The following is a 27,907-nucleotide window of genomic DNA, read 5'->3' as shown; positions in this document are numbered from 1 at the left end:
ATGACCCTGGTTCTTATTCAGATGCTCAGGGCTAAAGAGCAAAATCAGTAATGCAGAAGCTAGAAACTGCACCGTTGAGTATGGCTTAGGGTTACCTGCGGTTGTAAGGAGCTCTCTTGGTTTTCATTTTACGGAACACAACTTTCATATCACACCCAAATTCCCCAAAGAGAAGGGACTGCTGATGTTGATAGTAACATTATACAGAACTGCTCATAGAAGCTCTTGTTCAGAGGGGTTTACTGTTTATATAACTATTCTAAAAAAATATAACTTGTGGAAACCTCTAAGCCACATGAATGCTGCAAGTATACTATAGTGATTTCACAACTCTGGGGATAAAAATCGATGCTTTGGTTGCATAATGGTCTTTAAGAATATTGGCTAAGTTAATTATAGTCTGAGCAGAATAGCCACTACTTGTCTAGAAGAGGGATGTCTTTAGGTGTCTCTGGAGCACTTCCTTCCTTTCCACACTTACCTGAAAGGGTCTCCTTAGAATTTGAGGGGTAGAACTGGAGGAAAGAACTGTTCATTCTTCAAAGCATGTTGAATTAGAATTTGATCAGTGGTGTTACTTCTTCTTCTACCTTGTATATTTATATAAATGCAGATTGGATTCATATATACTTGAATTTTGAATAGTCAAAGAATGTCTAAATGGGTGGGAGCAAAAGCAGCAACTTGGCAGGGAAATAGCCCTTGGGCAAAAGAGATGCTAAACTGAGTCCCAGCAAAAATTGATTTTGATTTGGCTGAGTTTGAAGATTTTGTGAACTATAGTTGGAGCACGTATGGTTGTTTTTGGGTTTCATTTGGTTTTCTTTGTAATGCAATTATAGAAGCTTTTCATAGGTATTTCAATATTTGAAGGGAAAGCCATGTTTTTCAGGTCAAGAAGTAGAGGGATCAAATGACAATTGCCAAAATACAAGCTGAGTTAGATCTCGTAAAGGAACAAGAATAAACAGTAGAACAATTAAGTAACAGGAGAACTAAGAAAAAATGTGATTGCTAAGGAGAGAGGTAATTTAGATAATTTGAGTGTCAATATTACATGAATATTTGAAGTGTCAAAGATTATGATAAATACAGGAGCAAGTGCAAGATGGCAGGTGGGATAAAAGCTAAAAATGAGATGGAGGAAAAAAATCAAAGATTGTCCTGGGCTCGTATCAGTCAGACCAAATATTCTTCATCTTGGAAATCAAAACAGCTGACTCACGACAGACAGAAGAATTCCACACCACACATCTCTAACGACTGGAAATGTACAAGTTACACTGGAGAAGGTTAAGTACTAATAGTACAGGAATTACATTGGGGGTAAGGAAGTGGCTACTGAGGTGATAGGCAGTTATTGAAGAAAAACTAATGGGAAGGATATAACTGGGATGTGGAGCTCAAGTAGAATTTTCGTTAAGTTGGCAGAAAAAAGTAGGTATGTGCTACTAAAACCTATAGATGATACAGAGCTGGAAGACTACAGGACCAAAATATCCTAAGGAAAGAATGAAATCGATGAATGGAGTTAACACCCCCCCCCCCCCCACCCCACCCCCCCCCCCAAACTTAAATGCAATATTCAAAGTAATTTATTTATGGACTAATAACATGCATCTGTCAGAAATCCAGAGCTCACTAACTGAAATCTAATGGGAAAGATTTGTGCAGTGGAAAAATCCCCAAATCTTATCACACATTCAGTGAAGTATTTCCAGCAGGTGCTGGGCATGATGCTGTGTATCGTTTATATCACTCCTGCTCAAGAAAGTTGAATGTAAGCTGATCTGGCACAGAAAAGTGCTGTTAAACTGACCAGGCAGATGGAACAGTCTATACCTATACACCTATATAGGAAGTATATACCTATACACACAAGAGAAGAATGTGTGTTGCCTAGTTCAGCAAAACGAAGGCTTGAATGCAGTACAGCTGCTTCTTATACATGTATTGCACCGGTAAAGAACTTGGTAAAGAAAAAAGCTAGACTAAAGGATGGTGCGAACCAAGAAGAAATGGGTATAAACTGAATTAAACTGGGCTGGAAATAAGCACTTATTGTATAATTTAGCAAAGTGAGATCTTGCAGTGGCTTTCTGATATGGAGCATCCAAAAATAAGGAACTCCTTAGCCCCTCATTGCTTACTGCTTTATCCACTCAATGTGCAGTGAGTATGGCTGGTTCAAACCTTACCCTGTTTCGGGTGAATCTGGCATAGGCGATGTATCTGCTTCACTGTGTTGCCAGTGACACTGAATGGGACTACAAAGGTTTTGGTATTTATTGTATTATATATTCCCTGTGGCCTGAGAAATGCAGTAAAACAGGCCCAGTTACAGTTATCAGGGAGAGACGTGGTGAGGCACACCTTAAAAAGAAGCCACCTTCACTTTGCTAGTGCAAAGGGGCAGCTGGAGGCGAGCTGGCTCTTGCTTTTGACAGTTTTTTGGAGTACTAGTGTTCAGTCTTGCCCTTCTCCACTGAGGAAATCTGTATGGAAAAGAGCCTTGGCAAAAGTGATGCCAGCCTAGAATGTCTTCACATTGAAGTTGTGATAAAGAATTCAAAAAATTAGAGCAGCTTTTGTTACTGCTCAACCAGCTTTCCAAACTACCTGTGCAAAGCCTTTTAAGGTCCGCCTCTGAACAGGAAGGGAAATGACTGCTAAGAGAAGAAAAAAAGCTATACAGCGTAATTTTTACTTGGAATAGTACGTAGAAAATGTACTGAAAAAGGCTTTTTTTTTGTTTTGTAAGCATCAAAAAGTATTCTAACTTGCGATTTTGTAGACTGTGTTTTCCATTGCTAGATAACTAATTACCTCATAGAGAATAGTTTCCTTCTTGAGTATTTTTACACACAGTCTTAAAAGTGAGTACCCTAGTATGGACTCAACTGCTGTTAAAAGGCACACTCCAGTATTTTCCCTGAGATACTGAAACAGGTGATCTCCCATTGTCCAGCCCTATTGTTCCAGTATTCTGCTGGACAAAAATAATCCCATGCCCCTGAGAGATCAGGTTTCTAGAGAAAAAGTAGGATGTCAACTTATTAGGGAAAAAGAGTTTTTAAAGTAGCATCACTTGTTGAAATAAGCTGGTCCCCTTCCACAGCCAGTCAACCCCAACGGTCAAGGATGCGGTCTTCTTTTACCGCAGCTCTTGATTAAAGAAGCCAGATTTCAACTCCTCTTTGTGAAAAGGGAACATTAAAAGCATGCAGTTGCACAGCAGCTTTCAGGCAGTTCTTTCCAGAGAAAAAATTGCTCCCGAAAGACAAGGAAGGAATGCGGGCTATGTGATAGGAGAGAGCTCCCCCTGTGTGCTGAAGCAGCTGGGACCGAACTGCGAAGGCAAGCGTTTGGACCGGGGGAGCCGAAAGGCAGGCAGGCAGGCAAGGGAAAGGGGGATGATATGTCTAGAAGACTGTCCAGCTACTGGGAAGTTAAACTCCCTTACACCATTCACAGTGTACATACATCCACCTATATACGCGGGGGGTACTGATACCCCCGGGGCTTGGCAGTGGCACAATCCTGCGCTGTTTGAAGTTGTAAGGAAGGTTTAGACCCTCAAACCCAGGACTTTGACCCTGGCTGATGCTGTGCTGTATCTGGTCCTCCAGTCTTAAAAAAAACCCCTAAAATAAAACCTATTTTTTTTAATATGGGATGGCAAGTAATCTTTGCATGAACAGGGAGAGATTAAGATCTACAGAACTTCAGCTTGAGCCACAAAGATCCATCCTTACTGGATCCATTCAGAATTGAAGCTTATGCTTTGAAAAAAGAGAGACTGGAAAAAAGATGGTGGAGCTAATTCATGTCCAATCCTATAACCCACACTTTATCTTAATAGTACAGTATCAGTGTTACGGAACAGTGGAGTAGGAGGAGACATGGAGCAGAGGTAATGCACTGAGTGAAACACTTGAGCTCTCCCCCAAACACCAGCAGAGTTCAGAACTCTGCTATATGAGCTGGGCATAAGACCTCTCTGTCAGTGGTTGCCTGGGCTCCTCTTCTTGCTTCTCCTGGTGCAGTACAAGTACGCAGCCACACAGAGGAGGTACTGGTGGCTGGTCTGAACAAGGATGAGCTTCCCGAGTCTCTCCTGAGGAGCCGAGAGACACTGGAAAATGATATATAAACAGCTAAAAACAAGCTTGCTCCACCAGCAGCTAGACAGGCGGAGCACTGATCCACCACCAGATCAGTGTCTGTGGTGGTGGGGGGCAAGAGGTTCTTTTGTTCTACAGACAAATCAAGAATATTTGAAAATGAGCTCCTCTGTTTTGGATTTTTCCTTAATTTCTCTTGGTGCTTATCCTCGTTTAAAAATTGTAACACAGATGTAGCACATGGTCCTTATTCAAAATAAACCGTGGCAATGACTGCTGGGGAGAGGGACAGAATCCTCGCAAGTTAAACATGGAGTAAAGCCAAACGGCTTTGCTTAACAGGTTATGATTTAAAGGTCAGAGAAATCAAATAAAAAAGTCAAGTGGAGACAGAGAAGGCTAACAAAAAAAGTAGAGAGGAAACACCCACCAGAGTGGGGAAAGGAAAGGAGACCAAGGAAAAGCCTCCAAAAAAAAAGATATTTCTATTAGGTTCAGCTTAAATAAACAAAATCAGAGAGTAAAAATAGATGAAAAATAAGATAAAATAAAAAAAACAAAGGGATGTTATATGATAGTAATTATAGCACTAAGACAAAACAGTGAGATCGAACTTTGACCCTACTTTTCTATTCGTGTGGCAGCTATTGCCTGTTCTAGAATGATGGGATTACTGTTTCCCTTGCTTTAATTTCAAAAAGGTTGGGTTTTGCTCTATAGTGGAATGAGGACATTTTTCAAAGTTTCCCCCAAATGCCTGTTTTGTGTGGCAAAACAAAAAAACAAAAAAAAACAAAAAAGCTCTTTCTCACAGAAGCCTACTAAGAACATACAGGTTACTCTACAGTGGTGGGCTCATGGTTACTTAAAAATGAAATTTTTCTTTGCTCTTGAGGGTAGGCACCACAGAGTTCCAGAGTTCCCAGACACAGTGTCTGCTTCTGCCAACACAACTGGCAGATTGTGAGATGATCAGATCATCTGGCAGAAGATAAAAAAGTTAACAAAAGCACGATTTTGTTGTGTGAATGAAGACAAAAAGAGAACAGCATTGTTATTGCATTTCAAATAAAGGGGGGAAAGTATCTATTAACTACCAATACTTCTTATGTTTTTCAGTTTTAGCTAGCATTTGGTTGCCTTTTGCATTATAAAATTATTAGTACTAAGGCTAAAGCGCTATATCCTACAGACAACTGAAGTCATCCTAATCATCCTGTCCTGAGGCTTGACTCTGTCAGGTCGCCTGTGGGGCGTTTTCCTTGGGGCTTCTCTTCCAAGGAGCACCTTCACGAGCAACTCCTCGCCTTACCGAGCTTCCCTTGGCTTGTCTGCAGGGATCATCTGTTTTACCAGGTACACGGCCCGTGATAAGCATTCAATATAGTGTATTAATAATAAAAGAGTATCAAGCCACATCCTGAATGCTTTTATTTCATTTGGACAAATTTCTGTTGATGTCGGTAGAAATGTGGACCACATAATCTTAAACTTTTAATATACGAGCCTTAGTATATTCTCTCTTACAGTCTAAACATCATCAGAGCCCTTCAAAAAGGGCATTGCAAAGGCACACTCGCTTAGCTCTTGGCACATTATTTCAAAACAAGCTAAGAAAGATAAGCACTTATTAGTATTTTGATATAATCATCCTCATTTAATGGATACATTAACAACTGACAACCAAAAGCATTTATGTAGGCATTCAACATTAGCAAACAACCAGTAAGCTATTTACCTGTTATTTCTGTTCACGAATGAGACTAAAAAAGCAACAGAATTGAGCAATACATCCCTCCCTCCCTTAGTAATTACTCCACCTACTGGTACAGGATCTCAATAAGTATTTAAATATAGGTTATGTTAACTTTTCATGATCAATTTGTTAGTAAAATCTCTGCTCAACATTTGTATGTTGTCTCCCGCTGTTTTTTAATTACTGGCAATATTAAAAATTTTAGGATTTATTTTCCTGCCTAACTTTGCAATTAATATATTACAATACCCGAATATCAAATGCAAATGCTTAAAATAAATCAAGATTTGTGGAATGAAATAGTGACTATCTTAAACATACGGACATCAAAGTCTGAGTCTCTGCCTCTGCTGCGATCTCTGCCAGTTACACGGTATCTGCCCTGAACAGGTAACTTATTCAAAGATGGACAAAGCATCCTTGGTGTAGGAAAAAAAAATGCTACCGTTTTATACTTGTGTTCAATAAACTTGACTGCTGTGAGCTTTGCTGGAGTGAAGTATGCCTTAAATGTGGCCTTTTACCAGGATGTGGTGAGTTCAGGGTACATACATACTTACTTTCTTCTGCTTTTCTTAATTCCATACATTTATATTAGGATCTAAAAGGGTAACAGCTGTTTTTCTTATATTTTCACAAATGTAAAAAAACTAAAAGGTTAAAAAAAGCTTGGGTTAAAATAAGCATCTCCTCTTTCATATACACACAACTAAACATGTATGTGTACACATTAAAGCAGCAACTTAAAATGCATTTAATCTTAAAATAATGTAAATAAATAAATACAACAGCATTATGATTTTTTTTTTTATAGGGAGCATTTAGTATTTGTAAAATGTATACCCATTTTCTTGTTTCATGTGATGCAACTTCTGTAAGACGATGTAAGACGTAATACTAAAAAAAGTTCTCCCAGCAAAGAAGATGCCAGAAGATGTCGCTAGGATTCAAAGAACCAAAACTCACCGCAGTGAAAGAGGTCCAGACCTTCCCCATGTCAAAAATCGTTTTAACGTGACAGATTGAAGAATGACTTTTGATTTCTATACCCTTTGACAGATACTGTGTTTCGTGTTGTGTGATGTGTATATATGGCCCGGGAACATTGTTCCTGATGAGTTTTGATGGTTTAGATTCTCTGACGGTATTTTTAGGAAGGTATCTTGCTGCTGCCTGACTAACTTGCCTTTAAGTCGCAATAATAACTCAGTAAGAATTTTAATGGGAAAAGTAATTTGCTTACTAGGGACTATGATTTAACAGAACTTTTAGGCAGATGGTAAAGAATAACTACTTAGATTTTGTTTGCAGTCACTGATGGCTGTTGAAGCACATACAAACTTTCTGAGGTAAACAATGAACAGAAAAACCCTTATTGATTGCTAATGAGGACTACAGAAGATGCTCAATTAGTATCGACAGTCTGCTTGTTTATTGACAAGCCATATTGCTCTGTTTATATAGGTAACCTGATGTCAGAGTTTGGAAAGGTAAAAGATTAAAGAGGCAGATACTAAAATGCTGCCCAGACTTTTTCCAGGTCTCTGTGCTCCCTTGCCTGGAGCAAGGAGACAGTCAGGCTAATCTCCTGAGCACATGTAGGACCTGGGCTTCCATCAGATGTGATTCCACAAATCTGGGTGCATCCACTTTATGGCCGTATGATCACAGCTACCATTTATCCCCTATTTAAATGTCTTCCTAAGAGAAAGAAATACAGCAGGTATGGTTTTAGAGGTCATTAGATCATTTACCAACCTTCTTAAGGCAAGCTGTTCCTAAATTACTCCCGCTGTTAGTATAGATCTAATTACACCAGTGTGATCACCAGAGTGATTTGCTTGGCACCAGTTCAGCAGGATTCTCAGATACTCCCACTGAAACTCTGTATTTATCTTCATTCGTGCAGAGTGGTCTAGTGTGGTCTTTTAATTTCTTATTTGTTAGGCAGTCTTCCTTTCCAGACATAAGGAAGACGAGTATGTTCCTGCAAGTAAGTGCCAACAGACTGTGACAGAAAGAAAACTCTCAGTGGTGATGTTAATTGGTGGGATGAACACGGCCTGGCTAACGCAAGGAGATTCAGCGTTAGGAGTCTGAGGGATGACACAAAGCTGTAGCAAACCTGCAAGTCACAGCCCTGTTCCTTTTCCCCGATCGATGGTTATACTTCAGGTGAACTTCTGAGACACTGGGCAAAGAAGAAAGTCATTTAGAGATAAGGTTCCCACCTCAGATTTAGTGCAGAGGGATTTACTTCTCCTAATAAGCAGGCTAATAATGAATTCTAGATTTCCGTTTAACTCCATGACGGGATCCTTCCCAGTTAAATGCCTTCTTCAGTTAAGATCAAGTAACTGTACCGTCTGGCCACCATAAAAGCTTCAGTGATTTGAAACAAATTGCTGCTCATCATAAGTAGTTTGCTTTAAAAGAAAAGTCTGACAGACGGAAGGTAATAGAACTGTGACTGCTCTTATGGAAGCCCAAGAACAGGTAATTTGATAAGACTTTGCTTTTTTCTCTGGAGGTAATAATATTTATTTACACTGTGTTCACATTTGGTTCAATTTTATCTCTGAACACATTAAAATTAAACTGGAGAAAACTGCTTGGCTGTAGTTAAATCATATAAGGGATCAGGGAATGGAGAATGAGTAAGATAAAGAGAAAACCAGGAAAAAGGGAAATAAATCAAACCAGATCTCTGAGTAGCTGAAGACAGCTGAGTAAGGGCTCCTTGACCCCAGTTGCTACCGAACTCGGTGTAATTGTACCAAACTTCCCTGTGGGTGAAGAGCAAAGAAGGTATTAAAACATTTTAGCAAAGAGTGTTAAAAAATGAAACTCTTTGGGTTCTGCTATTCTAGTCTCAAAATAATTAAAAGACCATCTTCTTCACTTCTGCATTGTTTGTTCGTTTATTACCAGTGTGCTGCTCTTTTCTTTTAAATCAAACAGGACCAGGATGTAGCTGGGAACGCTGTGCTTTTGTGATGTTATGTCATTACGGATATTGTGTCTGTGGTGCACAGACTTCTTCCTTCCATTAAGGATAATAATTCTTGTTCTTTTGTGGATAATGCAACATGGTCTCAACAGAGCTGGACTGAAATAATATTTCCCTAATACAATTTGCCTTAGCTTCAACTGCTAACATGACAGTAAACATTTTTAAGAGCATTTCATGCTAATACACATGCACAATGCAATATTCTACACATAATTTAGTTTATCACAACTCATACCATGAGCTGATAGGCAGCTTTGAATAGGTATTTCACTATGATTGCTTTATATGCAAATGCTGCTACAGAAACAGGCATGGAATAGCCTGCACTGAGCAACCACCTGCGGAGCTTTGCCGATCCAGACAGCGGAGGTTTTGGCAGTGATCCTTGGTATCAACAGATGGAGGCAGAGATAAGTGATTCCACTGGCTAGAACACTTCACTGGGTAGTTTTACCTACTGGCTTGTTTTTAAGGAAAGATTTGAAAAAGGCTCCCTAAAAGATCTGTCAAAAGTATTCAAAGAGATTACAAAGGTAGAAATTTAGATTTCCATCATTTTATTGCCTGCAAGCTGAGTAGGTTTGTCTCATGGAAAACTATTAAAATCATATTCCTAGATAAAATTGTATTCTGTATTTTCATCATAGCTGTGAGTAAAACAAGCTGTCATGTTTTTAAATTAAATAGAAACAACATCATTTTTGGAAAGAGGTTTTTGACCACACGCAGTTACATCAGATGGAACTTCTCTGAGTTCAGGGACTCTTGTTTTTCTTTGTAGTGGGAAGACTTGTAAAGTGGCTGGTAAGAGCCAAGCCGGCAAGCCTTGAATCCTGTAAGCAAGGATGCTCTCGATCCCGATACAGTTCAATCATGCTGTCAAAGGTATGGAGAAAACTGCATCCTGGGACCAGACAAAAGCCTGAGACCCAGTCTGGTGGCTGCAGCGAGCCCGGTGGCCTGAGGTGCAACAGGCAGAGCTGCCAGCTGCAGCTTTTCTCCTTCACCGATTCTCTGCCATTCTGTGCACCGGCAGGACTCGCTAGGGAGCCCAGGCAAGTATTTATAGAGAAATAAATAAACATGTAATATGCAAAATGCGTATTAAAAAAAATCTCAATATATCTGATGTCTTGGAGTATAGATTTAATGGCTTTAAGAATCACAGGATCTGCACCCCCGAGGCTGCAACATGAGCAAAGGTCCCTGCCCTTGGCGCGCGCTCCTGCTGGCACACTGGCAGCGAACCACGCTGGCCCTCCAACATACCGCAAGGCCAGTCGTCTCCATCAAGATTTGGCTGCAGAGCTCCAAATAAAGACTTATTTTCCTAATCATTGACTTGTTTTCTGATGGATAGTCAATTGGAATAGCATTGTAGGCATTTATAAATTGAAGCTTTTTTTTATGTATGGTGCATCCACTGCCACAGTAGTGGCTGGATTGTAAATAATTTTTACCCCCCCACATAGATAATAAGGGAATTCCAAACATGGCACATCTATAGCTGTACTATTGACTGTAAACTGTTAATTTAAAAGCAGAAGTAGCAAACCACACAAATTACTCTTTGATATTTATATTACTTTGGTTTCTAAGACCACACATTCACATGACCATAGTTGATTTGGGAGAAATTACTGGCTTTGCATTTTATGTGACCTGTAGAAACAGGCAGTACCCCACTGCCCCGCAAATGAATGGGCTGTATTTCTCAAGAATAGGAAATAATTTCTTAGATTAGGAAAGGAGAAGACTGTTTGAAGATGAAAGGGACAGCTTGGTTTAACAGCCTGATTTTATTCTTAGGAAAATAACACAGCTAAAAATTAACTACACGTGAAGAGATATCTGCACTATAAATACTACAGATCTGTTTCACCATTTTCCCTTAAAGCTGGGAAGACTAATGGGCATTTGGAAATAGCATCTTCTGCAGAAATTCAGATCCCCTTTGTCTGTCCTAAACTGGTGGATAATATAACAAGGCAAATTTTCTGCAAAAAGGAAGCAGAGTCTGATTAACTGGGAGGAAAATCAACAAATATTGCAAATATTCTGAAGGGGTATCTCTGGTTTTGGTCAACTCAACTGTAATTCGTAATTTAAGAATAGGATAAGGAAAAGGGAATTCATGTTGCATAACATCCTGTTGCCATTGGCAAAGGCAGAATTCCTCAGTAACCCAAACTAAATAGAAATCTAACAGAAGTCCAGCAGCTAGCCAGAAAATACTACCTTCAAATTCATCCAAAACTTTTTTTGTTTAAGAGGAAAAAAACCCTTTTCATGGACACGATGAGTGACAGCAATGACTGAGGAATTTAGAAACTTTCTTAAAAATTTCTTTGTGTCCCATTTTCATTCTGGACTCACATAGGCAGTTTTTCTTTGGAAATGAGTAAAAACTTTATTTACATACAACAGATAACATTCTTTGGATGACACCAGTAAACATAAAGATTCTTCCTCCCTTGTCTGCTTTAAAATCCAGGGAAGCATGCCTGCCCAAGACCTTACTTTTTTTACCCAAAATGTGAAGAATCAAATATTTTAAATGACTGTGAATCCATTCATGCTACAATATTGTCTATTACTGTTTTAAATTTTGATTTATATTGACTTGCATACTCTGGGCAACTCTAAATTTGACTCTTGGCTTTATTTTAATATATGGCTAATTTACAAGTCCTAAAACAAGCTGTATTTTGGCATTAGGTGATTTATTTCTTTCCCCTCCTTGTCATTCTTTTTCAGTGCCCTTTACAATGGTCTTGAGTCATATTGAATGGAAACTTCTCCATTGTATGTGGTTCTGCGGTTGAAACAATTTTGTGCTTAGTTTCAAGTGGCTGTAATATAAATAGAAGCCACGCCACTTTTTTATGTGGGATGGTGTATTTTTATAACTTAAAGCATGATGATATATTTGAAGAACAAATTAGTCATTCTGCCTCAAGAACTAGTCTGTCTGAGGTATGCCACAAAATTGGTTTCAAGTTGTTTACCTGGTGTGCAGCCTACTGGGAGTAAAAACAGATTCTTGATTTAGGCTTTGTAATTCCTGTATTACAGTTTGGCTTATTCTATTCTGTTGCTTAACTGATTACCATGGAGCTGCACTGTACCGAGCAGCGCTACAGTCCTTAATGGCTTATTGTCAGAATGTATTGTCATGGTTTATTCCTTCAGTATATTAAAAGAAGTACATGAAACTTACAGCTGATAATGCTGCTCTTGATCAGACTGGCTGCCTAGCTACGAAGATATAAACGATGATATTTAGCATTTATATAGCATTTTGCAAAGAATCATAGACTCATACAATGGTTTGGGTTAGAACAGACCTTTAGGTCTAGATGATCTAGTCTGACCCCTCCTACCATGGGCAGGGCCACCTTCCACTGCCCAGGTCACTCCCAGCCCCATCCAGCCTGGCCTTGGGCACTGCCAGGGACGGGGCACCCACAGCTGCTCTGGGCAGCCTGGGCCAGCCCCTCGCCACCCTCATTGTAAAGAATTTCTTCCTTGTATTCAACCTAAATCTACCCTCTTTCAGTTTAAAGCCATTGCCCCTTGTCCTGTCACTACATACAGGTCCTGATAAAAAGTCTTTCTCTATCTTTATTACAAACTCCTTTTAAGCACTGAAGTGCCACAGTGTCTCCCCGGAGCCTTCTCTTCTCCAGGCTGAACAACCCCAGCTCTCTCAGCCCGTCTTCACAGCAGAGGTGTTCTAGCCCTTTGATCATTCTCACGGCCCTCCTCTGGACCCACTCTAACAGGTCCACATCTTCCTTGTACTGGGGACCCCCGAGCTGAATGGAGCACGCCGGGTAAGGTCTCATGAGAGTGGAGTAGAAGGGGAGAATTGCCTCTCTTGACCTGCTGGCCATGCTTCTTGTGATGCAGCCCAGGACACGGTTGGCTTTCTGGGCTGCAAGTGCACATTGTGGAAAAATTCCAGTTTTTCATCCACTAGTATCCCCAAGTCCCATCTGCAGGACTGCTCTCAATCAATTTGTCACCCAGTCTGTACAGATATTGGGGGTCTGCCAGGACCCAAGTGCAGGACCCTGCCATCCAGGTCCTTCTGGATGGCATCCCTTCCTTCTAGCGTATTGACGGCACCACTCAGCTTGGCATCACCCGCACACTCGCTGAGGGTGCACTCCATGCCACTAAGTCATTAATAAACAGTACTGGTCCCAGTACAGACCCTTGAGGGACACCACTTGTCACCGGTTTCCATTTGAACATTGAGCCGTTGACTCAGTGATCCAGCCAGTTCCTTATCCATCCAATTGTCCACCCATCAAATCCATCTCTCTCTGATTTAGAGGCAAAATATTTACATTCTTAGAGCCTTTCACCAAAATACCACACTCTCAGAATTTATTTAAATGATCAATAAAATAAACTTCACCTTTTGAAAGCATGGAAATGGAAACACAAAGATGATTTCTGAAGTCTGAAAGCCAGCTGGCAGCAAGGCCAGGTGCAGAATTCTGCATCCCCACACTACCATTATCAGGCCATTTAAGATTAAATAAGTGAAATGCGTCTATTTGCAACCTTTGACACAAGTTTTCTAGTATGCTATTTCAGGAGTTTCCTAGATTTTTAAGGTATTTTCATGAACTGCAGCACATAAAAAAAGATTATCATGTAACTCATTTCTCACCAGAACAACAAAACCTATTGTCTTACTATTCTTTCTGACATCCTTGGGGCAAAGATTGTTTATGACAGTGCTTCTTATTATTTCCGTGATATTTTATAGAGATGTAACTGAAAGGAAACAATACACAGCCTGGTAATTCACTGAATCCACAGTTACCAGTTCACTGGTAGAAACACACCAACACTTGCACATGATTATATCTGGAGATAGTCTCACTTAAATATGACAAACCTGTAACACGTGTTGATAAGCTCCGAATCCACGTAGTTCAGGGTATGTCTGCACAGTTTTCCAGCCAAATTCTCTGAGGAAACTTTTGAGCTTAAAATTATAGAATAAGATGCTCTCTTTTAAAAACAACAGTTTCCTACCTGAGGCTGCTGAGTGGCAGTGGGTCTCTGAGGAGATGGTATAGGAGTTTTGGACAACATTTGGTTCATTTTGCTTACAACTAGATCAGTTATGTGTTGCCTGTCTTCAGCCTGGTGCTCACCAATCAGAGGCATTGCACAGTCCATGACCTGTAGAATAAAACCATACATCAGCTGCTGATACAGCACCGAGTAAACTTGTTCCACATCTGTGTAGTATGTCAGGTCATCTGTTTACTTAATTGTTTTTAAGAAAAGTCAAACAAGATCTTTAGAAATGGTATATGTTAGATCAGAAAAAAAAAAAACAAAACCAAACAAACAACAGCCCCCGTGCAGGATATGGGTCAGAGCAAGAGAAGAGGAACTTTACAACGTCATCCCTTTCCAGTCTCCAAGCAACGTACAGGTTCAGTACTTGAGCGTGCATGCTCTGAGGAACACGACTCCTGCGGGAAGCACAGAGCTGATAAAGAAAATGAAATTTCTGTGGTCTGCTAAAAATCTGAAGTAACTGTCTGTGTTTCTGTCTAAGCTACATTTCCGAAGATTTTCCCTCTTAGGTGTTTTTGTGGCTCATACCGTGTTCATTAGCAGAATTAGAACATGGAAATGTGAATTAAAACTTCAGCTTCCTAGCTATTTGTCAGATTTCTGCTAGGGAAGGCTGGGTCCTTATTGATTAATGAAAAATTTAAGATAAGACCTTGTTATTGATATGTTTTTTTGAAAAGTAGTGTGGCTGCACGGCAGCTGATGCAAAAAAGAAGTAAGAATTTCTACAAAGAAAGCAGGATATCAGAGGCAAATAAAAATGTGCACATTCCCATTCTAAATGGGGCAGGTTAGTAGTGTTCAGCAATTATTTAATTTAGTAGTTCAGATGAATAAAACTAATACTGAATTCAGTCACTTTAGTGGGTTATAAGCATTTGTTATTTCTACGGAATATTTGTTATTTCTATAGTGTATCTACTTTTGGCACATCTGTGTTTGTTTCAGGGGAAATAAAAGCATAACATAATAACCCCAACTATACTCACAATGGCACTGGACACTCTTATTTCAACAATAAAAGGATGTAGTTCCCTTTCAAGGAACTGCAATCCTTTTTCGACATATATCAAGGCTGCTCAGAAACAGGTGAAGGCATGTCACCTACGGTCCTGCCTTCTGCTGTTTCTCATAGGTATGGAACACAAGTGACTGAGGTCCACAATACAAACAAGAGTATTAATAATTAATAAGAGGCTTTCGGGGATAAAGCAGTTAAACTACATTAGCAGTAATATACCATATGGATGTCATTATATCCGATCCAGTTAGTCTTTGTACAAACTTGAGTTGTGTCCATCTACCACTCAGTCTATGAAAAGCTGTCCAGCCGCCAAATCTCACACAATGAATATTTCTCACTAGCGTAGGCAAATCCTGCAGTAGACACAATAATAAGCTGTGCTGGGAAGTGAGAGGGTGGTGGTGGGTGAAGAAGGAAAGACTCATTAGTAAGGGATCCTCATGGGTTTAGTACAAAACAATCAGTGAATTTTGTAAGGGTGTTTTAGTACTTCCAAAAGCGCACCCTCCTGTGTCTCTTCGGATTCTGCAGTTCCTTCTCTATTGCAGGTAAATGAAACAAGGTTGAGAAGGTTCAACAGAGTCAGAAGAGCGTTGGAGGACTTTTGCTGCCACAGGCAATTGTAAGTGCTAATGGCCAAAAACCCACAAATGTCTCCCCCTCCTATCCAATCTCTAGCCAAAGGACCAGGCAGACAGCTCTGCTATGGGGAGGCAGGACTGGTTTGGCTGGAGAGGTTAATTCCCATCTCCTGGGGTGGGTGTTCTGCTATAGATTGTTGCCTTCAGCTATTTTTGTTAGTTAACCAGCTCGTGTAGTTTAAGGGAAGATACTGAAATTTTGTGGTAAGACCTGATACAAGGTGGAAGAATTTTGTTATCTGTAGGGGTATCACTGAAGAGCATGAAGCTAGTGCATCTGCATTGTATGGACCCCTCCTGAGGTGGAAGAGATACAGTGGGAACAACGAAACTCTTCCCAATTCATCAGCCTACACCAAACACTTTATCTCCTTTATAAACCAAGAGCAGTTTCATCTTCCTTCTTTTAGATATTCAAATGCTTCTAGGAATTAGACACACAAATCGAGTATTACATAGAATCGTTTAGGTTGGAAAAGACCTTTGAGATCATCAAGCCCAACCGTTAACCCAGGACTGCCAAGCCCAGCACTGAACCGTGTCCCTAAACACCACATCTACACGTCTATTAAACACCTCCGGGGACGGTGACTCCACCACCTCCCTGGGCAGCCTGTTCCCATGCTCGGCCACCCTTTCCGTGAAGACATTTTTCCTGACATCCCATCTAAACCTCCCCTGGCGCAACCTGAGGCCATTTCCTCTTGTCCTGTCACTTGTCACCTGGGAGAAGAGACCGACCCCCCCTGCCCACAGCCCCTGTCAGGTCGTTGCAGAGAGCGATAAGGTCCCCCCGGAGCCCCCTCCTCTCCCGGCTGAACACCCCCCGTTCCCTCAGCTGCTCCTCACAGGACTTGTGCCCCAGCCCCTTCCCCAGCTCCGCTGCCCGTCTCTGGACACGCTCCAGCCCCTCAATGTCTGTCTTGCAGTGAGGGGCCCAAAACCCAACACAGGATTCGCCGTGCGGCTGCACCAGTGCCGAGCGCAGGGGGACGGTCACTGCCCTGGTCCTGCTGGCCGCACTGTTTCAGATACCAGCCAGGATGCTGTTGGCCTCCTTGGCCACCCGGCACACTGCTGGCTCATGTTCAGGTGGCTGTTCACCAACCCCCCAGGCCCTTTCCCCCCAGGCAGTTCCCAGCCCCCTGCCCCCAGCCCGCAGCGCTGCTGGGGCTGGTGTGACCCCCGGGCAGGGCCCGGCACTCAGCCCCCTCGAACCCCATGCGGTGGCCTCGGCCCATCGGCCCGGCCTGGCCAGGCCCCTCTGCAGAGCCCCCTGCCCTCCAGCGCACCAACACTCCCACCCAACTTGGTGTCCCTGCAAACTGACTGAGGGTGCACTGGATCCCCTCATCCAGGTCACTGATAACGATACTAACCAGGACTGGCCCCAGCCCTGAGCCCTGGGGAACACCGCTTGTGACCAGCCACCAACTGGCTTTAATGCCATTTACTACTGCCCACAGGCTCCGCCGTCCTGCCAGCCTTTAACCCAGCAAAGTATACACCTGTCCAAGCCATGAGCAGCCAGTTTCTCCAGGAGAATGCTTAAAAGAGGCATTTGGATTTAAACGAACATGCACATTCATCACAAGGCTGGAATGTAATCTTCCATCTTGCATAGTAGTTGGGAATGAGCTGCACTGTAAATAGTATTGCCAAAGCTTGAGGATTTTCAAAATATGTAAGTGCCACAGAAATTCTTACCGAGACAGAGAAAGACTGCTTCATTCTAATAACAAGATTAGTTTTAAGTCCAAAAGCATTTACATTATTCTGTTCGTTCATTTACAAGAGACACTGGCATGGAGTATTGGCAACCAAAACGCTGGCAATACTTGTTCTGGAATTTTCAGATCTGGGGTGTCTCTTCTAAGCTTCCTCACAGCTAAAAGGCTTTACAATAATAGCAAAGTAAACAATGAAATAATAATTGAAATCCAGAGCAAATGTTTCTTAAGAAATGAATGAATGGTTTTCCACTCTTGGGGCACATAAATAGTATTGAAGAAATGCTTAATAATTACACAGGAAGTTTATAGAATGCACTATATCTTTTAATACAGATATTTTTAAGTGGAACATACCTGATGTTTTTAATTAATTGAGAGGAAAGTATTGAACCGATACAAGCTGATATTTCTGAATAGGTAAAATGTGGTCTTGCTGGTTGTGTGGCTCTTGAAACACAAAATCTTTGAGGATTTACTTCAGTATTAATTTCTGCTCAGATATTGCTATTTCTTAAAATTGTTGCAATGTTTAAAGATCCACTTCATTTTATCATGAGCTTTTTGTTGTAAGAGTAATACGTATAATACCTGGAGGGAGGAGGCAACCATATGTACCAGATACTTTTGCAAGGACTTTAAAGTGTTAAACATGACTGAACGTTAGAATGTCCCGGTGTCAGTGTGAAGGGCATTGGATGCTTGGTTGTCTCCTGCAAAACATCTGATTTTCAGAAAGGGAGTTACATCTGTGGTCTGAAAACCTGCCCCTTTTGAAGGCAGGCATGAATGACATCTATTTTTCAAAATATTGCTCCTCCCACTATCAGGTGTATATTAACCCCCCTCTTACCCAACAAAAGCAGCAACAGTTGTATGATTCTCAAGTGTGCAAAGAAATCCTCACTTTTCTTACCATCCAATTACATTAAAAAAATTATTTGGATTGACTGTGAAACTAATTGTCTAAAATAAGGTCAAGCCAAAGGATTAGACAGGTTTAAGATCTGCAGGACTGGCTTCTGACAGAATTTCTGTTTTTAAATACTTCTCTAACTGCAAGTTTACATATAAACATTCTTTAGGAGGTACTGCTATGTTGTTTACCAGAACATGTGGGAAAAGTGTAGTTCTATGGCTAAGGATAAAAAAAGAAGCCTTGAGGTGTTGCTCAAAACTTCACGTTGACTTCAGTGGAGAAGACCTTACGTTTCTTGAGGACAGCACTTGCAGGTATAGCTGCCCTGTTCCCATGTTGAGTCAGATTCAGATTCATATGGTGTTACACGCCATAGCTGTCTGCCCTTGACAAGCTTGGGCCACTTGGACAGGTTTTGGCATTGTTAAAGATCCTTCTGTGCATCGCTGTAGTTGAACCAATACCGTTGGCCAAAGATATGCTGAACCTGACACTGACGACGTACTGAGCCAGATGCCGAGTCCTGAACGGTGGCAAGCTGTAAGTGTTCTGGTGCCCTACCGAAGCACACAGATAGTAGCCAAGTGGTAAAAAGAGAAAGTAAGGCATCAGACTGTAACGAAAACTACCGATCCCAAACTAAAATGTCACTAACTAGCTGAGCGAGTAAAAGATTACTGAGGCTTAAAAGCGGTTTAATTGCAGGACACCGTCCAGTTTAATAACCAATTGGACTCGAGAGGCAATGCGCGGGGGTGAGGGGGTGGCTGAGGGGGCTCCTAGTGCTTGCATTGCTGAGTGGGGATGGCTGGAGTGTCTGAGCACTGCAATTACACCCAGCGTGGCATGTGGCTGCTCAGAAGAGACTGAGCTTCCCTCTGTTACTGCCGCTGCCACCCCAGGGACAGAGGTGGCCCTTGCGCAGAGAGCGCTTCTGCTGTTCCTAGAGGAGCCAAGATCGAGGTGAACACTTCACAGGGTGGGGTTTGTTGTCTTTTTTTCTTTACAAGAATGCCATCTATTTTCCTTCCTAGTAAAATAACTAACAATAGTTATCAGAAATCAGTCATGCTTTATATAAATGTATCTTACAATTTTTTTAAAAAAATATTTTGGGTAACACTACCAGTTTTTAAAACCTGCGAGTGACTAACAGGAATGTCATGCTAGCATTTCCCCCGCTTCAGAGGAGTTGACAAAGTTTAAACATACACAAAGGATCCTGTTTAGAAATAGTCTATTTACAGCTTGTACTAGTTTTAAAATATCATTCAAAAACAGCCAGGTGGGTTTTTTTCAGTGCCTAGTTTAGCTATTTAAAATCGTGGAGTTTCCCACTAAGAGGATTTCATAGAAAAAAAAGACATCTGTAATTTATAAAATCAAATATGTTACTTTTACAGATGACAGTAAAAACATGCATCACTATGAATTATGGTCACTTAGTTCATATCAATTCTATATTCCATTTATATGCATTCCAGTACCCAGTTCTATGGGATTAATTTCTTTTATGACCCAGAAACCATATTCTGAAATGCACTTAATGCGTCTTTATATTAAACTATAAGAGACTGACTGCATATATTAGCAGTAGTAACAGAAACTACAGCAGCATGTTTAAGTCAACACAATACTGTGATAAAATAAAACACTTTTATTTTATTTACACTTTTATTATGACCTTCTGGTGATACAACCTTCCAGTGAATTAGTCTGGGCCCTCCGCTGCTGGTGTGGATAAGGCAAATAATTGAAATTTGGGCTGCAAGATTGGGACTGGCAAGAAAGAGAAATGCTGTTTGACGAGTATGAAAGAAAACGGGATGGGATTAATAAAGGAGCCATTGCAATTATAAAAGATCAGTAATTGCAAAGGGATCATCATATCTGAAGGAGAAACTACTCTGACTGCCACTTCCCCCAGTTCTCCATTACTTGTTATGTTTACCACCACAGGATTAAGAAAGTTCTCTTGCTTAGAGCCTGATGAAGTGCCAGCCCAGACAGTGCTGGGAAGGCAGAGTTGTGAGGATAAAGGGCGGGCAAAGGTAAAGAACTTTGCTGATACAGTGGGAGAAAAAGGGGTTTGTCATGATGCTGAAATACAAGAGGGATAGGAAGGAACAGAGAGAGGGCTTGCAAGCCAGAAGAGCCTGGCAGAATAACAATATATGGATCTCATATGGAAAAAGACCCATAATTACAGGAGAAGATATGATAATTGGTAAGTGCAGAGGGAGGAGGAATTAATTTTGTTGCGAATCAGGGTAGTTTTCAAGGTCCATGCTTGAGAGCGTGAGGACTGAGAAAAAACATTTACTTTGGTCTGCGGGTAAAAGGAGCTGGATTGCATTGTTGCTGCGTTATGCATGTGTTACTCTTCTGCATTGTTTTTGTGGGACCTGGATGTCTCTAATTGTGGTGAAAACTTTGACTGTAAAGGCAGAGACCGATAGAGATTTTCATTTAAGACTTCCAAGTATGGTGAAAGTAACTGACACTAAGAAAAACTAATAGTTCAAGGAGGTCATTTATGACTGAATGGGATGTAAGAAGAGATGGTGTGATTTCTGAGAAGTCAGGGAGTGACTGGATATGAAGTAATCACGGGGCTTTCCCTGAGGTCTCTATGGCAGATGCAGGAATAATTTGTAATTGGAAATGTAACCACACCTGAGAAACCAGCAGGGGATAGTACAGCAGAAAATCAGTGGTGGCTGCTAGGAAATTTTTACAGTCCCTCCTGCAGTGGGTGAGTAACAACATCTGCAGAGAAAGTAAGAACTGCTGGGAAAGTGAATCCAGCATTCCTAGACGAAGGATCTGGTGCCTACAGATGAATTTATATGGCCTTGTTTTCATCTGGAACGAAAACAGATCAAGCAAATGATTACTACATCCAAACAAATTTGCTCGATGAAGCTGAATTTGTATGTTGCAAACTCACATAAGTGATATAGTTTTTAAAAAAGTGTGAAAATCTATAGAAAATGCAGTCAATATATCTGAGAAAAATTCAAGCACTTTGAAGAGAATATGTGAAAGAGATTGGTTTAATCTATAAAATAACAATTAGTTGAACATCACATCAAAAACAAAAAAAAAAACATCAAAAAGTCATTTACGTGTTATGGTTTCTAACATTAGTTTAGAATGGATGTTTTCGTAAGCATGTGAGTTATTACACATAACACTGCAACACTGTGGGTATTTAGAAACTATTGCCTTGGATTATGCACTAAAGCTCTCGTCGAAGAACATGTACTAGGTACTAAGTAGTTATTCCTGTAAAATGTTGCTCTCCCAACCTTATTACAGAGAATCCCTTTGATTATATTCTGTCTAGAATGTTGACTACACAAAGCATACTTCAGTAGAATTCTACCCTAACTCACACCCACTCGGAAGCTGGATGACATACGTACGCTTTCCTGTTGGTAGTTACACAGGCTGAATGTTCAAACGGAAGACTCCGGAAGAAAATATCTGCCTACATTATTTCATACATTATGAAGTCTGTACGTTTCTTGTCAGATCGTATCTGCAGAATTAAAGTGTCAGTAATACCGGAACATTTTGTAGTAGGTATACCAGTCATCACGAAAACATGAGAGCATAGGTTTCAGTATGGTATAGGACTGCAACTGGAGTTTAAACCAAGTATTTATAGACCGATAGTCCTGCTCAGCTACTGGTTCTTGATTGCAGCATGTACGAGTTAGTTTTAATAACACATTTATTTTCCCATGTTGAAATCACACAAAAGGTGAAATTTTTTCCTATACTGGTGCAGACGGTCTGCTACTCTTCATTGTATCATAGAATTAGAGTGCAATACATGTTGAAATTATAGTGTCATAACTGTTGATGTAAGATGGCTTTTCAGCAGCAAATGAGCATAAGTTTTACAGATGTTCTGTTGGATGTGAACTTTGCAAACAATTCCACATTTCAATGCCTTATACAGATCCTAAATATTCTTGCTGATGAGCATTACCATCTTCCAAACAATTCAGCTGATTCTGTAGAACAGCAATCTGTTATCACGCTTCTATCCACACGTTCTTTTAATTGCAACAATCTATTATGTACATACTTAAAATGCTCTATAAACCCAGTTCCTGATGTATCCTACAGTTCTTAGAATCCTATCTTTTTAAAAGCACGACTCTATCTGGCATGGAAAATTAGCGTATTTGTTCAGAAGCAGGAAATGAGGTACTATGTTGGTACATTATATAATTTGCACTGGCCATTTCATTTTCAAAAAAACTGCTCCCCCTTCTCCTCCTACCCAACAGACATCCCAGGCATGATGCAGGAATTAGTTTTGGTACCCAGCTTCAGTGGAAGCTGATGAAGCTTGCTGGCTTTACTCAAAAATATGAAATATTGTGCAACTTCAAAAATGTGGAAACAGTCGAGTTCACTGAATGAAAGTGAAGTTTATTTAGTCTGACAGGCATTTGCTAACCTGAGGAATGCCACAGAAGTGTCAGCTGTTAAAACAAAGGAGAAATCCTTCATGTGCATTGGAAGCAGAAAAGGTCCAACTGTGCTTGTACAGAAAGAGCAGGATGAAAAGAAAGTAGGTAATAAAAGAATGGTAGGAGGGACTAAGTAGCGTAGGTTGATACCAACACACTAGCTTTAGCTACAGTATATAAGAAGCAATTTTGGTTTGTCTGAAACTTCCAGTTCTTACAAGAATACACTTGTTAAATGCAATCCTACTCTAGTTTTGCATCTTTGTGCATGCAATCTTTCAGTTTGTAACTACTATCATATGAGGTAAGACAACTAAGATCTTGTATCTTAAAATAATCTACATGATTTTAAAGGTTTTGGATTAAATTTATTGGATTAAAGCCAGCCAAATAATCACAAACTTTCTCACAATGAATTTAGGTAAATGGGCGTGTGTGGAAAATGCTGAGACTCGTCCTCCGAGATGTTTAGGGGCTCTGGGAACAGCGGAGTTCCCTACGGAGGGCATGGGGGAGCCTGCCCAAGCCCAGCTGATGGAGAGCAGCTTATAAGCAGCCATCAACACCTTCCCAGTACGTGGAAATGACCGAGATCCACCTGTGGCTACAGCCAAACTAGGAAGTAGCACCGGTGACAGATCTTATTTCCAGGAATTTCCTCTATATTGTATCAGCGGAAGTCAGAGCGGTCTGTTTTCAGAAGGAGGAAAATGCTTTTCTTTCACTCTGTCAGACCTCAGTCAGATTTCATTGGGTCAGGCATTACAGATTTACCAGGAACTTCAGGGTGCGGTGGAGGGGAAAGGCTGCACTCTATGAAGGAGCAACAGAGGTTTAGTATGGAATCCTTAATTTTATGCTACAGTGAGTTTTGATACAAAAGACCCATTAAGTTATAATTTGGCCAGGCAGACTGTGGAAACAGGATTCTTGACATCACCCTCAGCACCTCAGGAGGCATTTATTAATTCTGTTTGTTTTGCTGAAGGTTTAATGCTGCAAGCTGCTCTGTCCTTTGAAGTGCCATTGAGTGATTTGGGGATTATTAACAATTGCAATAGTGATAAACAAATTTGTGAAACTGCAATAGAATACATAGAGCTGTTTAACACTCAGACAAACAAAGATTTTTACTTCTACAAAGCTTTTCTGTTATAAACAGACACAAGTAACTAGAAAGGGTTAATCCAAAATCTCCAGGTTAGTCTCATGGTTTAGAAAAAACACTCTGACTTCTGCTTTAGCAAATATCCACCTCTTTTGGAGTGGGGAGATTCTGAATATACTTGCCTACCTCATGAATATTCTAAGAACATGGAAGATGCTGAAGAAATCCTGATTTGCGTGACAGGCAAGTGATGATGGCTTATTTTATGGCCAGGCAAAGGTCTATTTATCCATAATAAACTTAAGGTAAATGAAAATCTTAACCTTTTCAAAATCACCTACAGCAGAAACCAGTGATTCATGAGGAATCAGATCTTAAAGATAATATTTAGGCTCAAAAAAAGTAAAGTTGTTTCCACTTCATTTTTAATTTCCCTTTCCATATAAAGGTATAATTTTGTTGGGGTTCCCTTAGGATAGTGCTATCTATAAGCCTTCCAGGAAAAACTGGTAAGCCTGCTCAGGAAAGAAATCATAAGGGTTGGGAAAATGTGACATCCACATTTGGTTTTGTTTTGTAGTTTGTGTACATTTCCTCAAACACAAAAAGACATTACCATATATATGGTTACATTTTCCAGCAAGTGTTGCCACTAACTTGGGCATGTGGCTTGGTATTATGATTTAAACACTGCTCAAAAATACACAGCCTTTCCTGAAACACAAATAAGCCAGTGCCTAACTATCAAAAATGTTCTTTACTTGGGTGTTTGCAATATATAAAAGCATACAGTGAAAAGAGTGGGATTGCTTACCTCAAAAATATAATCTTTTCCATCCTTTCCATGTACAGCTTTAACAGCACAGATGTCCAAACCACCAAATATTTCAGAGCAGGTGTCAACCCAAAGCTTGTACCTGTTTCATAAAAATATTTTTTTCTGTGAGTATCTCATCAGGCTCTTGTTTTTCTATAGGCTTAGCTAACAACGTGTTTTATATAACATTTGCTGTACATTCAGAGTTTTCACTACATTGTCAGTTTTACTGAATTTGTATTTCCCAAAACAGTAGCTTAGAGATACCGGCCCAGTTACTCTGCTTTCCCCAGTAGGATCCAGAAAAGCTGTGGTCTGTATCCTGACCTAGTGTTATGCTGGATTCTGTCCCAGTTTATATTGGTCCCAACATGTCACTGCTCTAAACTGTGAGTAACCCAAACATAAGATACGCTGAAACACGAAGAGCTTTTTAGCTATACCCCACCCTGCATTCCCAGTGTCCTCACACTAGTACAGCTTGCTAGTTGTGGTACTTCGTGGGAGAACTCCACAGAAGGAGGATTTATCATCTGACCAGTTTCTGTGGCTTCAGTGATGCCAAGGGCTTTTAGGAAGTAGGGAACAGGGCTCCTGTTTTCCTGTGAAATTCAGAGTTGTGCATCTGTGCACAGCTTCAAGTGTGACAGTCCTCTTGCTTACTGTGCTTGGTAGTGTACTTAATCACGGATGGGCTTTATTCAGGAAAACTAGAATGAGAGTCGCTCTCTTAAATTATGGACCCAGCTGTGTTCCAAAGTAGCAATGATAGCTTTACAGGCACATCACTGAACAGGGCAAAAGAAAAATCAAGACAAAACAACCCTTAAGATGACACAAGAGAAACAGATGTATGACACTCCATAAAAGTTACGTAGCATGCGGGCAAGGACAATGTTCTTCATGGAGGGTTATAGACAACTACAGCAAAATTAAACTGAAATTTGAAGAATTCTGAGGAATTCTAAAACCCCTAAAAAGGCTGGTGTTTAACAGGATTGAACATAAGAACTGCTCTGTTTATATTCTAACCCATGTTAAGAAACACGGACTGAGGAATGGACAGTTTACCCTTTCTACGTGCAATAATACAAATTCTTTTTCTTTCTTTATGCATAGAGAGATCATCTGGCTAACAAGGGAACAAAGTGGAACTTACTAGAAGAGGAGGGAGGCAATTCCTGTGATCGAGCAGAACTGCTAGTGACATAACAGGGAGCGCAGCGCTTTGCTGAGAGCGTTCTGAGGCGACATGAGCTCTGTGTGTTGCTCAATGGCAAGAGTTGGCTCATAGGGCACAAAACCACATTGAGAACTTGCATTAACTGACAGCATAGCTGCGCACGGGCAGCAGTAAGCGATGATATGATCCTGAAAGGTTATACAGGCAGCTCTACCAACTGAAGGGCACATTTTGCTTCAAAAAACCCCCAGTTTTAAAGCAGCCATTTATCATGAACTTTTTTTTCTCTTTCACTGGCTAGCATTTGAGTGTAAATTAGAGCTATTTCCTTTTACAGACCCTCTCCTGCTCTCTCCTGTTCCAGCCTTTGAGCCATGATGATAGATTTACCACATCATAGTATTTTCCATTGCAAAAAAAATTGATGTAATAAACATAGCATTTGACTTCACTACAGGATCAAAGGAAAATGATTCCTGGACTGAAAGTCTTACTCATACATAAATACTTTCAGTAATAGCATCCTTTCCAAGCAAACTCGTTAGGTCATATTCTTTATATTTTCTTACATAAAGTCTGTTCCAGTGGAAAAGTTTTTCTTTTGAGCAGAATACAAAGAAATTGATACAACTGTTTGAAAAGATCCTGATGGTAATATTTTAGCAATGAAAATAATTTTTTTTCCTGTGAGAAACAAGTTTTTTGTCCAAAATGAGAGGGTTTTTTGGATGCTTGACAATTTCAACATCTGTAGATGCACTGACTTGACTGCTTGCATGCACTTGCTTATAAATAACTTTTTTTTTTTGCTGTAAAAAACCAACATGTATCTTGGAAAGTCATGTGGACAGCAAAACTCATCATTAACAGTAAGTATCTGGAGTTTGTATGAAAAAAAAAGATGACATTTTCTTTAAAGTACCAAAACATCAATCAGATCTATGAAAGTATTTTTAATAGTCTATCTTCTGCCAACAAACACAGAGCTGGAAAAATATAGTTTCATTTGGAAGGAGAAGTCTTGGATGGACTAGCCTGCAGTGTTTTAAACCCCAGGCTTGCACAGTAGGTTTGACAAGAGGTCGTGGCTCCTATTTTCCCAGAGCCAATACAGCATGCAGCAGCTGCTTTAGAGCTGTCAGGTCATAAAGTATTGTTCCTCAGGTGTGCGACATGAAATATCTGGTGTGCCAGATGAGGTGTGCATAATTGGTATAGGTCTTTCTTCTTCTGGTTCTATCTGGGAAGCAGTGCCTCTCTGAAACGGAGGCGTCGATATGAACGTGTAACATTGGACTGGGCTTGTTCTCTGCCTTGTCCTTGTCCCTTCCTGTGCCACATTCTTCTTGCTTTTCTACATTTCTAGACTCAGATTTGTATTCAATCAACCATGTCAACTCAGGCAGTGCTTTCAGAACACTTCCTAATTCATGACACTTATTATAAATGAAATGCACATGCATCAGATTTGATTGCTTTTGGTATGCCGTTAGACTACTTCAACTCTTCAGAAAACTTCAGTTTTCCCTTCCCTTCCTTGCTCTGCTTTGCTCGCCTCAGTGGGTAATTAAACAAAAAGAGGGGCTATGTGATACGTACCCCTTTCTGTTATAAGAAAACATCCACATAATACAAAATAACACAAATTTTCTATGCGTTTGTCTTCATCAGCGTAAAAGAAGTTTAGTTTTGTCAGCTAGTGTTTTTTAACAGGAAAATACCTATGAGGCTCTCATTATCTTACATCCAAAGCCAGCAGCAGAGGCAGAGCACACAGAGCGTTTGCAGCGAGGCCGCTAGGCCCGGCTGGCCCTCCGCACTCCTTACCCACACTAGATAGTGTTTAGTTTTCCTTACGGCAAATCTCAAGTGCCTGTGTTTTTACAGAGGAATAGCTCATGGACTGTAATTACCCACACTACAGCACACTTTCCCTCTCAGTGAAGACATAACCTCACTTTCTAAAGGAAGGTGGGAGGGGAACGAGAAAGAG

At 40.5% G+C, this 27,907-nt stretch overlaps 1 protein-coding gene across 1 annotated transcript in view; it reads right to left on the bottom strand.

Moving 5' to 3' along the window:
* Window positions 1-27,907, bottom strand: part of SYN2 (synapsin II) — a 196,166-nt gene that overhangs the window by 16,258 nt on the left and 152,001 nt on the right. The window contains exons 9-10 of the mRNA XM_080386165.1: window positions 24,729-24,831; window positions 13,949-14,098 (exon numbers count right to left, since the gene is read on the bottom strand). Of these exons, the coding sequence (XP_080242291.1) occupies window positions 13,949-14,098; window positions 24,729-24,831 (253 nt within the window). The remainder of the gene's footprint in view (window positions 1-13,948; window positions 14,099-24,728; window positions 24,832-27,907) is intronic.

Source organism: Falco punctatus (assembly GCF_963210335.1).
Source record: "Falco punctatus genome assembly, chromosome: 4".
NCBI lineage: Eukaryota > Metazoa > Chordata > Aves > Falconiformes > Falconidae > Falco > Falco punctatus.
This window is presented reverse-complemented; position numbering and strand designations above follow the sequence as displayed.